The sequence below is a fragment of the Equus caballus genome, chromosome 11 (assembly GCF_041296265.1).
Source record: "Equus caballus isolate H_3958 breed thoroughbred chromosome 11, TB-T2T, whole genome shotgun sequence".
NCBI lineage: Eukaryota > Metazoa > Chordata > Mammalia > Perissodactyla > Equidae > Equus > Equus caballus.
In genome coordinates this window covers 8,031,339-8,046,158 of record NC_091694.1, presented here as the reverse complement: position 1 = coordinate 8,046,158, position 14,820 = coordinate 8,031,339, and the positions used below count along the sequence as shown (strand labels likewise).

At 56.1% G+C, this 14,820-nt stretch overlaps 1 protein-coding gene across 2 annotated transcripts in view; it reads right to left on the bottom strand.

Moving 5' to 3' along the window:
- The window catches only part of SDK2 (sidekick cell adhesion molecule 2), a 273,751-nt gene extending 266,205 nt beyond the window's left edge, over positions 1-7,546 (bottom strand). For both annotated transcript variants that reach the window (XM_005597218.4, XM_023652110.2), the window contains exon 1: positions 6,553-7,546. In XM_005597218.4, the coding sequence (XP_005597275.3) occupies positions 6,553-6,616 (64 nt within the window). In that variant the 5' untranslated portion in view covers positions 6,617-7,546. The remainder of the gene's footprint in view (positions 1-6,552) is intronic.
- Positions 7,547-14,820: the final 7,274 nt, after the last annotated feature.

The window sequence follows — 14,820 nt, the reverse complement described above, 5'->3', positions numbered from 1 at the left end:
CCTCAGTTTACCCACATGTTGGAGTCGCAGGAGGCAGGCAACAGATGTAAGGCACAGAACACTGTCTGACCCATGAAACCATGCACCGAACATGAGCTCGCTTCCCTCAGCAGACCCCTAGGGTGGGGAGGAAAGGCTGCATCATTCTAAACTGGGGAAGAAGCAAAAGAAAGGGGCAAAAAGAAGATGCGGGTGAAGTGCACAGTAAAGATACCAGGGTGGAAAATCTGAAAACTAACCCGACCTGAGACCCTACCTTAAGAATGTTTGGAGGGGCAAACACGGAAGCAGAAATACAGTTAAATTAGCTTATTAAGGGCTTATGATACATCAGGCTCCGTGCTGCGTGCTCTGCTGTGTCATCTCATCTACTTCTCCTGGTATTTCAGACAAGGACATGGGGGTTGAGAACGTAAAGTGACTGAACCCAAAGTGTAACCAAGTGACAGAGCCTGAACCCAGGTTGGCCCCATTCCAAGGCACTGACCCTATACATGCTGCTTCTCAACCGCTTAAGGAAAAAAACCCAAAAGCAGAACAAAGTAATAGCACAGATGGGGAGTAACTCCAGCAGGCTTAGGGACGGCCCCGCCTCATGTAAAGTAATCCTCGGCAGGAAACGCACTTCTGGAGACCAGCGTCGTCTCGTGGTTGTGAAGGGACGCCTGACATCACCAGTGTGCATGGAGATCCTGTCCTCGCTCTAGCACACGAAGGAAGCCTGCACTTCCCAGCTCCCTTGACACTGAGTGGGACCATGTGATCAGTTCTGGCCAATGGGCCGCAAGGGGAAGTGATTCGGGCTACAGCATTTAAACACTGATGCCAGTCTTCCTCTCTTAACTATTTCAACCGGCACCTCCAGGCACGGATGGGCATTACTCCCCAAACCCCTACCTGTCCTCCCAATCTCCTGCACATCATAAAGGTGGAGTTCAGCTGGTAGGGATTCAGCAGGACCCGGGGGGCCACTCAACCCGGAGGCCAGGCTGCTAGAGGCAGCTTCGCCCATGGAGCCAGAGGCGGGAAGAGCCAGGAATGGGGCAAGAAGGTCTGAGCAAGAGCTCCAGGCTCAGTGGCAACACTACTCCGTTCCACGTCCTCCTGGGCTGGGACCTCTGGCGGGTGGGGCTCCCGTCCTTAGGGTGCTTGGCTGGGCAGTGCAATGAGGGCTCCATGGCAGGGGTTGTATGTGATATGCAGAGGAGCTCATGAGAGTAGGGGACTGGTCAGAGAAGAAGCTGGAGAAGCAGGCAGGGGGCAGATGACAAAGAGTTTTATGCCTCAGGTATGTGTTCTTTCATTCATTCATTCTTCATTCACTCATTCGTATTTGTCCAGCTCCTGCTACATGCCAGGTAAGGCTCTAGCAACTGGGAAGAGGGGTGAACAAACTGTAGTGAATAAAATAAAGCCCCTTCCCCGATGAGAGAGACCAGCAATAAGCAAATAAACAAGTCCATACACGTGGGACGGAGCTGAGTCTATGGAGAAAGTGAAGCCGGGCAGGGGGGTATGTCTGGAGATGCTGTGTTATCGGGTGCTTTGGGACAGGTAAGGGACTTCGGAAAAAAGTCCAGAAGGAATTCAGGAGTGGGCCTTGCAGACATCTGGGAGGAGTGGGCGGGGCCGCAGGGACGGCAGGAACTTCAAGCACCAGGTGGGAGGCCAGGGAGCGACGGTTAAGTTCTAGCAACAGAGAGGCGGTCAGTGGGGTGGACGGAGTGAGTGAAGCCGAGGTTGGAGAGGAGGCCGGTGTGGGAGTGAGGGCGTGTGGTCGTGACAGCCTCGCACCTTGTGGCCAACACATTATAAGCACTTAACCTGAGTTAAGAGCATTTTTAAAGTGATTGGGATAATCTCACTTAACATCCAATAAAACCCTATGAAGTAGATACGCTACTTTGACTGTCTCCTCAAGCTACAGCTGAGGAAACCGAGCCTCGGCTCAGAGTTGCTCAGGGTGGAGGCAGGGGCCAGAACCCAGGCTGGAAGCCACCCGCCTTGTTGGTGCCACCAATATCAGAAGGAGAGGGGGCCTCGGCAGGCTCCCCGGGCTCAGGGAGAGGCTTCCTGGACCAGGCCTGGCCTGGGGAGTCTGATGAGGCGAGCTGGGCAGCCCCTCCCTTCCCCCCAGGACCCTGAGCAGCCCGGGATGGTCCCTTGCTCAGCACGGCTCTCTGGCCCTGCCTCCTGCCCAACGTGTGGGACACCGAGGAGCAACTGGGATGTCGCAGCAACCAGGCTTGTTTTCCTTTCCATTACAGCCAGTGGGGCGGCTGCCGGCAGGCACTCCAGGCCCATTTGTTGCTATTGGCCCCAAGGCCCCAAATTACGATGACTAATTCCCACCGCTTTAGGCAGCTCCAGGGCCGTCTGCGGCAACGCGCTCCATGGGGAGCCAGGGTGGAAATCCCGCAGGCATCACTGTAACACCCAACATCAGTTCCAACTCAGTCTCCTGACTCCCCGAGGGGCTGGACGTCAGAGGGACGAGGAGGGGGTGTTCCAGCCAATCAGAGGACTCCTTTAACAGCAGCCAAATCCTAGGGTAACCAGCCACAGGGAGGCCAATTACTTCATCAGCAAAAAAGCACAACTGTCTAACAACCAGCTTGTTTCATAAGGTAGTGAGTCCTCCATCACCAGGGGTACGCAAGTAGAGACTGGATGGCCATTTGTCCCAGGTTTATGGACAGAGGACAGCACTAGATGACTTTCCACGTTTCTTTCAAGTCAAATACACTGATTCATGCTAGTCCTTAAGACGGAGAACAAGTTCATTCTTCCTTACCGTTTAGCTTACAGCCCAACTGTGTCCTGTGGTACAAAGTCAAACGCATACCAATACGCAGTTTAACACATCATTTTAAAGTCGGCCATTCAGGCACTGTTTAAACAGAGCACTGCTGTAAAGGATTTGGCCTCTTTCCCAGCCTCCCTTCCCTGATGGAACAAGGTTCCTGGCCCCTACTCTGGCCTTCCAGCAGAGGACATAAGGGAGAGGCGGTCGATAAATATTTGCTGAACAAATGCATGAGGCAGGTGTCAGGCTGCCAGCGAGATTCGGCCTCCGGGGGTGGGGTCCCGAGTCTGTCCCTCCCAGGCAGGGGCCATCCACTGCCCCAATAGAAACACCAAACTGTCACTCATCTAACCACAGCCGGAATGTTCCAGACTGTCCAGCGGAAACCAAGGGGTGCATAGGGTGACGGACAGAAGGGTGTGAGGAGCAGGGATGTCCCGGGCCCGCTCTCGTGGTGTGGGACTTTCGACACATACCAGCCGAGAGCCCCAGGCAAGCGCGACACTCAGCCTTGTGGTAATTAGCAAGAGGCCCTGATCAATAAGTTATTTTTTGCTGTCAGTAATTAATAATTACAGCTTAGCCACACCATGTAATTAAACTTTCATCCTGCTCCCTCGTGTGCTGTTTGCCTTTTATTGTGATTAGCTCCCAGCACTAAAGTTTCTCCCTCTGCAGCCTGCGGGAGCCTGTGGGGCTGGCCCTCCCAGCCCTGGTTCAGGCTTTCCCACTGCCGGGGTCACTCGGCTCAGACCCCCTTCTGTTCCCCCCAAGGCACTATTCTCTTGAAAGAACCTTCTGGACTAGCTGGCTGGGCTGCTGCTGCCCTCCTTCCAGCCTCCTGCCTCCTCAGGATGTCCGCCAGCAGTAATCAAGCTTCGTGGCATATGAGAAACCTTGCAAGGCGCTTGTTAAAATGCAGACATCCAGGCCTACCCAGACCTTCCAATCAGGGTGGCTGGGAGTGGAGCCCTCGGAGACACAGGGGTGCAGCTGTGGAAGGAGTAAAAGAAGGGCCTTAGGTGAGGAAAAGGCATGCAAGGGTTGTTGGTGGGTGGCCGGGAACTGCTCCTCATGGTCCTTTGGCTTACAGTGTAAAAGCAGTTGGAACAACAATCATAATGACAACAATTCCTCTTTATTAAGCCCCATCTGTGTGCTGGACACTTGCGGGGGCCTCCCCTGAACACCTCGAATCCTCACGTCCACTCTGCTCTTTCTACAACATCACTGCACTTAGTTTGGAAAATGAGTATGAATCACGTGACATTGAGTTTCAGGAGGAAATGGTCCAGCGCCTGAAAAAGACGAGGCTAAGTCTAGATAAAATCCGGCGGTGACCATGTGAGGTTTGTCCCAAGAGAGGAACGCTGCTGGGTCCGTCACTCTGTGTCATGACTGGAGGGCGGGTCCCGTGGGCTCAGAAATGACAAAGAGTGCCAGTGGCTTCAACCACCCCATAGGGTTAATGGCAAGGAGAAACAAAGAAGAAACTCTGCTCTCTAACCCCAAAGTACATAAGAGATGCCCCCCCCAGCGCCGTGGCCTGACCCTGTCCTCCACCCCACCTCCGACACCTGAAGGCAGCCTGGGCTGACACCAAGTTCCCACAATCCCCTGCGTGGTTTGCTGCCCAGGAGACAAATGGAGGAGAGTACCCGACGATGCTGGAAAAACGCTCTCTCGGAGCCAGAGCACACAAACGGAGCAGCAGGGGACCTGGGCAGCCACACTCAAAAAGGCAGCAAACAAGAGAAGCAGGAGAGGGAGTGAATCAATCAAAGAGACCTTCACGGCTTCCGACAGGGCCCCTCGTGTGGGAAGCATGGGGATGGGAGGTGGCCTGGCCTTCACTTCAGCAGGACAGGTAGACTCTTGGCCTCAGGTGGATGGGACAGGTGTGGAGGTGGGGCACGGACGAGACTTGATGACCCAGAAGGAAGGACCTTTAGGCACCCTGGGGACTCCTTATGGGCCTGGTCCTGGATGGGACAAAAACTAGCGAGTCACCTGCCCAAGGAAATGATGCCATTGCTGGAGTCTGCACCCTAATTACGGTAGAGGGGTCCAGACAGAGGCAGACACCCCTCAGAGCCCTCCCTGTCTCCTGGCTTTCGCTTAGCAACCCCATGGGCATCTCAGAGCAAATCTGTGAGGCGCCCTGGGGTAGATTACAACACGTTCCTAATTTGCCAGCCCTCCAGACCTCCCGGGACCGGCCAGCCCACTCAGCTGCAGATGCCCCTAGTTCCAGGGAGACAGGGGCTTAGAACTCACCTGGTCCCAGTCCTGACTCTGTCCCCAGATCACCCAGCAGCCTTGGGCAAGTCACTTAAAGCCCCTGGACCTCAGTTTTCCCATCTGTTAAATGGCTACTAGAATAGGATGACCTCTGAGATCCCTGCCTGCTGGAAGATTTTATGATGATCATAAAAATAATAATAACTTTCATTACCTTACATTTATAGAGCCCGTTACAAAATTTCTAAGTGCTTTAATGCAAATTACACTGTAAAATCCTACCCTCAACCCTGTGAGTGAGAGCTGATTTTTTTTTCATCTCTTTGATCTTGGCTCTCTGGAATGCCTGATGCTGGGCGCACTGGGGTCCCTCCTTCCCCGCGGCTCAGCGACCCCAGAGCAGGGAATGGAGCCCTTTGGAGGTTGCAGCCTTGGCAGACCGGCGCCCCCGGGTCCAGGACCCCTCCCGAGGCTGGAAGAGGGAAGGCCAAGCCCCACGCGTCCCAGAGCTCCATCCAGGCTTCGTCTCCCTCCGCCCCCAGCAGGCGCCGCTCGGACACCGCTGGCACCACTGTCTGGATCTGAGAACCCCAAAGGCAAGGAAGCGCCGGTGCAGCCGCCCTCCCCCACTGGGACCTGCCCAGGGGCTGGGGGGATGTCTGGGCATCCGCCGTCTGGAGGAGGGCAGCGAGGATCACGCCCCCTCGTCCTTCGTAACACTCCCATCCCCAAATCCACCAGCCCTTCTCCACTGCGAGGCTGCTCCAGGCAGCCACAGGTCACAGCGGCGGCTGCAGAGACAATTGAGCCGCCAGTGGAGCTGGAGGCAAAGGCGGGAGGCTGTGTGTCTGGGGGGTGGGAGGCGAGAGGGCCTCAGACCCTCCCTGTGCACCACACCCCGGTGGGTCCCGGACTGCACGCGCGACATGAGCTCCAGGCCCGCACCCCGCAGCCCCCCAGCCCCAGCCACCGGCCCGGCAGCCAGGGGCGGGCTCCGGTACGTGGCCAGGCCGGGCAACTGCCCTCCCCGGGACGACCAGCCGGCACCCAGCGCCCGATTCAGGCTCCTTCCTCGCGTCCTCCCACCCCACTCCCTCGCCCGGGGAAGGCCAGCGCCTGCCCGGCGAGCCTGCCCTTCCCCGTGGACACCCAGCGGGGAACCAGGAACCCGGCCTGAGGAGCCGGTGCCGAGCCGGGCACGGAATGGCGCGCTCCTCCCACGCCGGCCGGGGGGGCACCCATAGGGAGCGTGGGGGATGGCGACTCCCCACCTCATCATGGGATCTTTTCAGCCTATCTGAGCGACGCCTCCCGGCACGGACCCCACCATCCTCCATTCGGAAGCCACAAGTCTCCGAAAGACTGCCCCACCCCCCGAAACTCAAGGAAGGGTCGTGAAACTCCCTGGAGGGGGCTAAGCCGGCGTCCAGGAGGCCATCGTGGGTCCCGCGAGCTCCCGCCCCCCCAGCGCCTCCCCAACCCTACGTGGGGGTGACCCTCCGTACCTTGGGCTCCGGCCACGGGGATCCGATGCAGGGCCAGCAGAGTCCAGATGAGCAGCCCCCACATGGTGACCGGCCTGGTGGGAGCCGGGGGGATGTCCTCCGCACTGTTTTATAATCCTCGTGGGGTCTGGTGCTCCGCGGCTTCGCCGGGAGAGAGTCTACGCAGCTCTGGCCCCGGGCGGTATATGTCCGGGAGGGGCCGCTCAGGCGACCCCAACCCTTCCTCCTCCGCTTCTTCTAAGTCCGATCCGGCGGCGCGCCCAGAAGGCGAGGGGCGAGCAAAGAGAAAGAGTAGACGCCGCGCTCTCGGACTCGGGGCGCCTCCCTCCCTCAGCACCCCAACTCCGACTTCTTTTCCCAGGCAGGGCGGTCTCCGTGATCCGGCTGAGTCGCGGGCCGAGCTCCGGAATAAGCGGACAACTTCAGGAAACTTCCTCCTGTGGCCACGTTGCCCGCCCCCCGCCCCCTCCCCGCCCCCTGGTTGGGTTCTCTGGGCGGACGCAGTCACCGCTGCTCCAGGCGCCTGGCCCCCGGGGCCCGGCCCGAGCGGGGCGCGGCGGCAGACGCGGGTGCAGGGGTTCCTTCAGGGGCGCCGGTTCCGGGGGGCGCGGTTAGCATAGCGGGCCGAATCTCCCTGGAGCTGAAGTTTTCTGCTCTCTAACTTTGCAGGCGGCATCTGGCGGGGCCGAGCCACCCCTTTCGGCTCCACCGCCCTGGCGCCCAATCCAAGGACTCTCGGTCCCTCCTAGGGGCGCCGGGCCCGGGCGTGACCTCGGCTCTGCGCTCAGCGGGCTAGCAAACTTTGAGGGTCCGGCGACCCGGCGCGCAGCCCCGCGCGCCCATGTCCGCGCCGGCTGCGGGGCGGCGGGGACGGCTGCTGGGCTCGGCGACCCGGGCTGTCGCCGGCGCCCGGCACGGAGCCTCCTGCCGGCCCGAGGATGGAGACCGGCGGCTCTGCCCTCCGCCGCGCCCTGGCCGGAGCTCTCGGCGAGACGCACGGAGAGCCCGGCGGGCAGCCCCGGCTCCGGGGGCGCGGCGCCTCCTCGGACGCCCGGCGCTCGCCGGCCGCCCCGGCCCGAGGAGCAGCGGCCGCCGCGCCAGCCCCAGCGCCTCGGCCGCGTCGCCACCGCCCGCCTCGGCAGCTGCCGCCGCTTGCCGAGCCCGCCGCCCTCCGCTTCCCGGGCTCGGCGTCCGGAGAGCCGCTCCTGCCTGCGCCGAGCCGGAGCTGCGGGGGCCGCGTGAGCCGGGGACGAGCGCGGCGGAGGCGGAGGCGGAGACGCGGAGAGGGGGGCCGAGCGCTACCCCGTGGCCGCGACTGGAGAGCAGCCTGCGCGCGGGGCGGGGGGGCGGCGGCGGCGGCCCGGAGCCAGGCCCGGGAGCGAGCCCCGCAGAAACACAATCCGGCTGCGCGGCCGCGGGCGCCCAGCGTCTCCGGGACCCGCCGGAGGGCAGCAGTGCCCACCCCGTATCGTACCGGGAAGAGATGCGCCCCGGGCCCCTCCGCTCTCTCGGCCTTTCCTTCCGGCCTCGGCCCCGGCCCCGCACCCCTCTCTCGAAGGCCTCATCTGATTCCCACTCTTTCCCATGGCCTGGACCCCCAACACTCTTCCCAGACATGGAGCGACAGGGTCGGAGGCTGTGTTGGGAAGAGGGCGTCGGTCAAGTGGTCGATCCCAGTTTCCCCTTTCCAGGTCAGGCTTTCAAAAGTCTGGAAACGCTCAGGGCGGAGCGCAAGACAAAAGGGAGGCCAGGGACTTACAGATGGCTGAGAAAGTGAAGTTGGTGCCAAGGTGTATGCATTCTTTGTGTCGTCTTTTTTCTTTTTTTCTTTTGAGCTCCGCTTGCAAAGGGTAGAAGAACTGGGAATTGGTGAGTGAGCCACAAAGAAGAGCACTGGGCCGTTTCCCGCCTCGTGGTCCTGAGGAGTGAGCGGGACCAGCACCCTCAATGGCAATGGCGAGAAGCCCAGCTCCAGTTTGCAGGACCGGGTTAAACTTTTCTGGGCGCTGGACAGCTTTGCTTCGTGGACTCCTTCCTCCATAAAATAACAGTAACAATTAAAAGTAATTTTTTAGGACGGTGTTGGTATAAAGACCAATATATTAATATTACATATTAAGAGATTTTCTTCAACCTAGAAGTTCTTTCGTTTCTTCAGATTTAAAAGAGATTAAAACATTGGCATGGCCCCTAAAAGACTGTGCTCTCTGGCCCTGTGCCTGCTTGGCCAGTCGGAGGACAGCCCTGCCTCTTGACGTTTGTGCTAGGAGCTGTGGAGACCCTGCACCTTTCGGTACAAGCCCTTTTCTCCTCTCTCCCTGGTGGTCTCGCCTAGCCCTGTCCCTCATGATGCCTCTCCTGTCTTGTCCTTAGGGTCTCTGCCCGCAGGGCCCGCTCCAGCCCAGAGGGCACCCCTTCTGATGGCTGTGGGGTAGACACAGCCTCCACCAACACTTCATTACTTTCATTCTCTCGTTTCACCTGCCCGGAAACAGAACCATGGGCATTTTCTGAAAATGGCTGAGAAGCTAGCCTGCCTTCCCCATAGTCCTTCAATCGCCGAATTCAAACATTTTATGACTTTTTCCTGCTGGCAACCTGTGCTCCATCCCAGGCTGAAGCCCAGCTGGCTGGCTGATGGGTAAATGGCAGGGCCTTGGGGGCAGGCGGCCTAGGTGTGGCCAGCCCTCCTTCCCCTTGGTGGCCACGCCGCTGCCAGCTGCTTAGTGATGCCCAGCTGTGACCTCACCCCGCCCCCCCCCCCGACCCCCCCACGACATGCTCTAAACACCCAGCCTGGAGTTCAGGCCTTCCCCAGACCCCGGAGAAGGGCTGGTGTGCAGGGTGCTGTTACACTGTTCGCTCACAGAGGGGGCCTGAGAGCTGGATTTGCCCGAACCGCTCCTCCTTTTCAGCCAGCAAAGGAACAGCAGAAAGGCTGCATCTCTGTTCTCAGAGGGTGGGAGCTCACATGGACACAGCTGTCTGAAACCTTCGTGGATTCCACCCTGTTCGTGTCCAATCCCAGCCTTCTAGCAGCCAGGAGTCTGAATGGATGCTCCTGGGGCGCCCAAACAGCATTTGTTCTCTTTGTAAGAGCCATGGTTGCACAAGGCACCTTCTTCTGGGAGTTTAATCCCCAAAGGCCCGGGACCAGCCAGGGGCCTCAGGGAGGGAGCGGGTTTCCTTTGCTGTTGGAAGTCTCTGGGTGTGCACGTTAGGGAGAGAACGGTACCCTACCAGCAAGTCTGAGAGCAAATCTGCCTCCATTCTTCTGGGACAGAGAAGAGGGCTCCAGCTCTTTCTGTCCTCAGCCTGTACACACACACAGAGCAAAGGAACTCTCTGGTTTTCTTCTTATCAGAGTTTCGCTGGCCCGGGAAGAGGCTGAGCAGGGAGCCTGCCACTTTGAGAGGGGCTCATTACTGGGAAAGTCACTTGCAGACACCATGACCTCATTCTTGCCACCAGCGGTGTAATTAGAAGGTTGCAAACGGTGCAGTTACAGGGGGTGCCACCTCGGGAGGGGCTGCGTGGCTTTCCCAGGCTCCACTCGGCCTCCTTGTTGCAATCCTGCTCCTTCCCATCTGAGTCTGTACATAGAGCTCTCCTGCAAAACTCTGGGGACAGGATCTGGGTTTTCTCCCTCCTTTATAGCCCGGCTCCCTCCATCCCCAGAGCCAGTTCATCTCGGAGGCTCTCTCTCCATCCATTTCTCTGTAAATTCCAGGTGGGGGTGGGGGCAGCACAGAGGCAGAGTAATACAATTCACGTCAAAAGAGCTGGAAATGCCTGGGTCGCTCTGCTTTGCCTTTCCCTTCTCCCTTTCCAAGTGGATGACGTATGTTTAAAATGTCACCCTTCTCTTAGAAAAACCTCCCCCAAGCACCAAACAGGGCCACTTTCATAGCCTCTCGTCCCGCACATAGAGCCAGTGAGAGAACATTACTGCAGAACTTGGCCAGGGAGCCTTCGGAGCGGGAGGTGCGTCACACCACGTGCCAGCCACGAGCAAGAAGACAAAACCTAGGACGGTCAGATCAAGCTGTTCAGAATCGCAGAAGGCCAAGATCCTGCTGACCCCACCCTCCCTTGGCCCCACTTCACACACAGAAACCAAAGGGTAGGCAGGGCAGAGTCAACTTTTCAATATGATTATTGTATATATTTTTTTTCTGTTTTCCATCTCAGATGTAACAGCAACTGGAACAGAGTGTTCACTTGCAGGGTCAGGCACATCCTCCACCCGAGGGACCGGCCAGCAGCAGTGACGGTGAGAGGCAGACATGTGCGTCTGCTCCCTGCCCTACACTGTCCCCACACCCTCATCCCCTGGGCCCTGCTTCCCAAGCTGCTCCAGGTGCCGCCCACAACCAAGAAGCCCACTCTTGTGGTTATTGTGCTGAGGATACACAGGCAGAGTGAATGTCAAGAAGAGGAAAAAGGATTGGACAAGACTCAACATGGAAGGACAATGAAAGAGAGCAGGGGAGAGTCAGGTTGAAGCAGCCTTTACAGGTGGGGTTTCAGAGCAACACTGTGCATGCCCGCCCTCCTTCCTAATGCCGTTCCTCCCAGGCTGCTCCCTGGGCTGCTGCAGGCTGGGGTGAGGGATGGAGGAGCCGGGCCAGGGCCCCCAAAGCAGGGACTTTCAGCAGAGCCGTCTCTGCTCCACCCGAAGGAAACTCAGACAACTAATTGCCTGAAACACGGCTTCCAGTGAATAATTAATGGTGTTCTTTGTTCGTTTTGTTCTGTTTTGAAGATGGAGAAAGGGACGGAGAAGAACAGATAGAAGCGGTCTATTAACCTCCATTGGAAAAGAAAGAGGCCCCGGGTCCCCGCCTTCGTCTGCTGGGGCTTCCATAACAAAGTCCCGCAGACTGGGGCTTAAACAGCAGATGTTCATGGCTCACAGTTATGGAGGCAGGGAAGTCCCAGATCAGGATGCTGGCTGATTCGTTTCTTGGGGAAGGGTCTCTTCCTGGCTTGTAGATGGCCACTTTCTTGCTGTGTCCTGACATGGCAGAGAGAGAGAACAGAGCTCTCTCTTCCTCTTCTTATAAGGGCGCTAATCCCATCATAAAGTTCCCACCCTCATGACCTCATCTAAATCAAATTTCGTCCCAAAGACCCCATCTCCAAATATTGTCACACTGCGGTTGGGGGCGGGGGGATGGTTAGGGTCTCAACATATCAGTTTAGGGAGAACATAATTTAGCCCACAGCAGTCCCTGAAAGAAGATCCACCCCTATCCTCAATTACTCGTTATAATTTACTTTCACTCCCTTAGGAGAAAGGGCCTACGAGAGCAGTGCACGTCTGCCTGGGCTGGCAGCAGCCTGCATCTTTAGCCACCCTGTGCTAGGGTAGGAGCCAGTGTGGGTTCAGCTCAAGGTCTCCAAGCCCTGGGATCTGATTGGCTGGGGAGACACCTAAACAGACTGGTCTTCTGTCTTCCCTGTTCCTTCCTGCTTTTGCCCACCAACTCTCCAGGAAAGGAGGAACAGAGGCACGGAGAGATGGAGCAGAAACCTGCCGATACTGGTGCAGAAATAACGCAACGACTTGCTGGTCGAGATACAAGCTGGAGAGAGTAGAGGTTAACAGACCACAGGAGACAGCATTTTTAAACAATAAAACTGCTAAAGGTAGGCCAGGCTGGAGAAGGAAGTGGATACATGAGAAGGCATAGGTGTCTTCTGTATCTGGACCACTTTCAGCCACTCTGAGCCCCCGGCTCAGCATGTGGGGGATGCAGATGAGTCTGGTGGAGAAGCTCAGCGCTAATACCGGACAGGAGAGGACACTATAAGCACACACTGCTGGACGGTCCAGGAAGGAGGAAGTTGGGTTGGGGAAGAATGTGTACTTTGTGGTAGTTTCTGAAACAAAACCAGCACTCATTTTACTCATGAATATCCTTAATGCATCTACAATAAAGTGTATAAGCACTGCGGAGAAGCCTACTCTGGGTGGCTGGGACATTGATCTTTAAATTGGACAAGGATTTAGAATCTTTTAGGGCCATTCAAAATCACAGAGCAAGGAGCTCTAACTTGAGCAGAGTTTATCTAATCTGCTTAGTACAAGAGGAAAGTGTGGGTCTGCCTCTTAGAGCCTTTGAAGGCAAACCCTCACAGCTGAAAGAGCCAGTACCTTTGACTAGGCGTGGTCCACCTCAGCCATGCTCACCTCCTGGCCATTTCGTAGCCGTGCCACACTCAGGCCTGCCTCGGGGCTCAGCTCTTGCTGATCCCCGGGCCTGAAGTGCCTTTCCCCCAAATGTCCCCATGGCTCGCTCCTTCACCCTCACTGTGCCTCTGTTTAAATGGTACCTGACCAGGGAGGCCTCCCTGTCAATCCCTTTGAAAAAGCAATCCGCTCAAAGGAAGATGTTCAAATAGTCAACCCTGGTAAGACAGAGCCACTGCCCGATCAGAACGGTTGCTGCCTGGGCCACTCTCCCGGCACATACGCCTGCGTGTCAGCCCCACTGACTCACCCACCATGCATGTGCACGCCCACACCATTCTCCCCATCCTGCCATCTTACTTTGCCCCAGTAGCCCTTCTACCACCATCTGATACACTAGATTTTACTCATTAGTTACTATTGCCCAACGTCCCCCACTAGAATGTGAGCCCCTTGAAGGCAGGAGTGTTCGCTCGTTTTGTTCTGTGTACATAAACTCATCAAAATCAGCAAAGCGATGATATATATTCAACGAAATCAAAACAATGGGAGAATGTATACGACATGTGAACAACCTTTCGATTTCAATACTGTGTCTTTCCTTCCATTGACCTTGCAAATTAAGCTATTTACACCTCAAATGTGTGTTTTCTAACATTTGTATTTACAGCAAACATTCACTACTCCCTGAAATTAACCCAGTCTTTGACTAATATCTGTAACACACACACTCACACTCGTTCATTTAATTTCTAAGAAGTGAGGTTTTGCAGAACTAAGTAAGCTGAAAGGTGGCGAGAGTTTTAGGCCTGGGGACGCTCCTTGTCAACTAGGAGATTAACGTTGTAAGTTGTGCTGTGGTGGAGAGGCCTGCTCACTTGGTTTCTGAAAAGGGCTCTTCTTTTTGCAACAGTTTACACTACAGAATTCTTAAAAGAATCACGTAAAATATAATTCAATTTACGTTCTAAGACCAAAGTCCACCCATGCTTCGGATGAGGTGGGGGCGTTTTTTAGAAGGCAGAATGCAAGAGTGGACAAGGGCTGGGACGTGGTGTCACAAAGATCTGAGTTCAAATCCTAGGTGCACCAGTGCTGGTGAAACTTTGTAGGCCTTCATATCCTTGTACACAAAATAAGACGGATAAAAGTATCTGCCTTATAATGTTGTGAAGATTAAACGAGATAATACATAGAGGGTCTGGCATCTAAAGGCAATCAGTAATATTAACCATTATTATCAAAAATCATTCCTCAGTGATCACTTAGAATTTTGCAACAATCCTGCAGTTACTTCTCAAGATACTGGAAATAGGCTTTGCTCTAGAGCAGGTGTTGGTAAACTACAGCCTGTGGGCCAAATCCGACCTGCCGGATGTTTTTGTCAATAAAGTTTTATTGGAACACAGCCACACCCATTCATTTAGTACTGTCTGTGGTTACTTGTCATTACTTTGCCACTATGACAGCAGAGTTGAGCAGTTGTGACAGAGACCTCATGGCCTGCATAAAATTAAATGCATTAAATATCAGCTATCTGGCCTTTTACAGAAAAAGTGTGCCAACTCTTGCTCTAGAAGAAAATGAAGGCGAGTCATCCCATACACGCCTTAGACTTTAGGATTCTGAGAGCGTACACCTGTCCAGGTCGGCTCTGACCACTGTCTCGTAGGTAGCGGTATCAGCCCGTGCTTCTGTACTTGCCTGAAGCCATGTGAGGGCAGCAGCTCAGTGATGTGAGAGGGTCCTGGTTTACAGCCTGTAGACTCCAGGGCCACTCTGTCTGCCTTCACAGACCTCCTGGACTCGCTCCTTCCCCTGCTTTGACTCTCCTCTTCTTCCCTCGCCTTTGCCGCTTTGGGCTTATGGTCCCTTCAAGTTTCTCCCCCTCCTCCCAGACTCCTACATTTAGAAGGTCCTGGCTGCAGCTGGCCCTGAATGGGTCTGCCCATGGCCAGGTGAGGCCGGCTCGCTGGCCCTCTGATCAACGCAACAAGCAAATTTAGTTGGGAACCTTGAGGTTGGGTCTCTTGTCTTTTTATCGTGTGCTCTATTCAGGACTAAATCTTCAT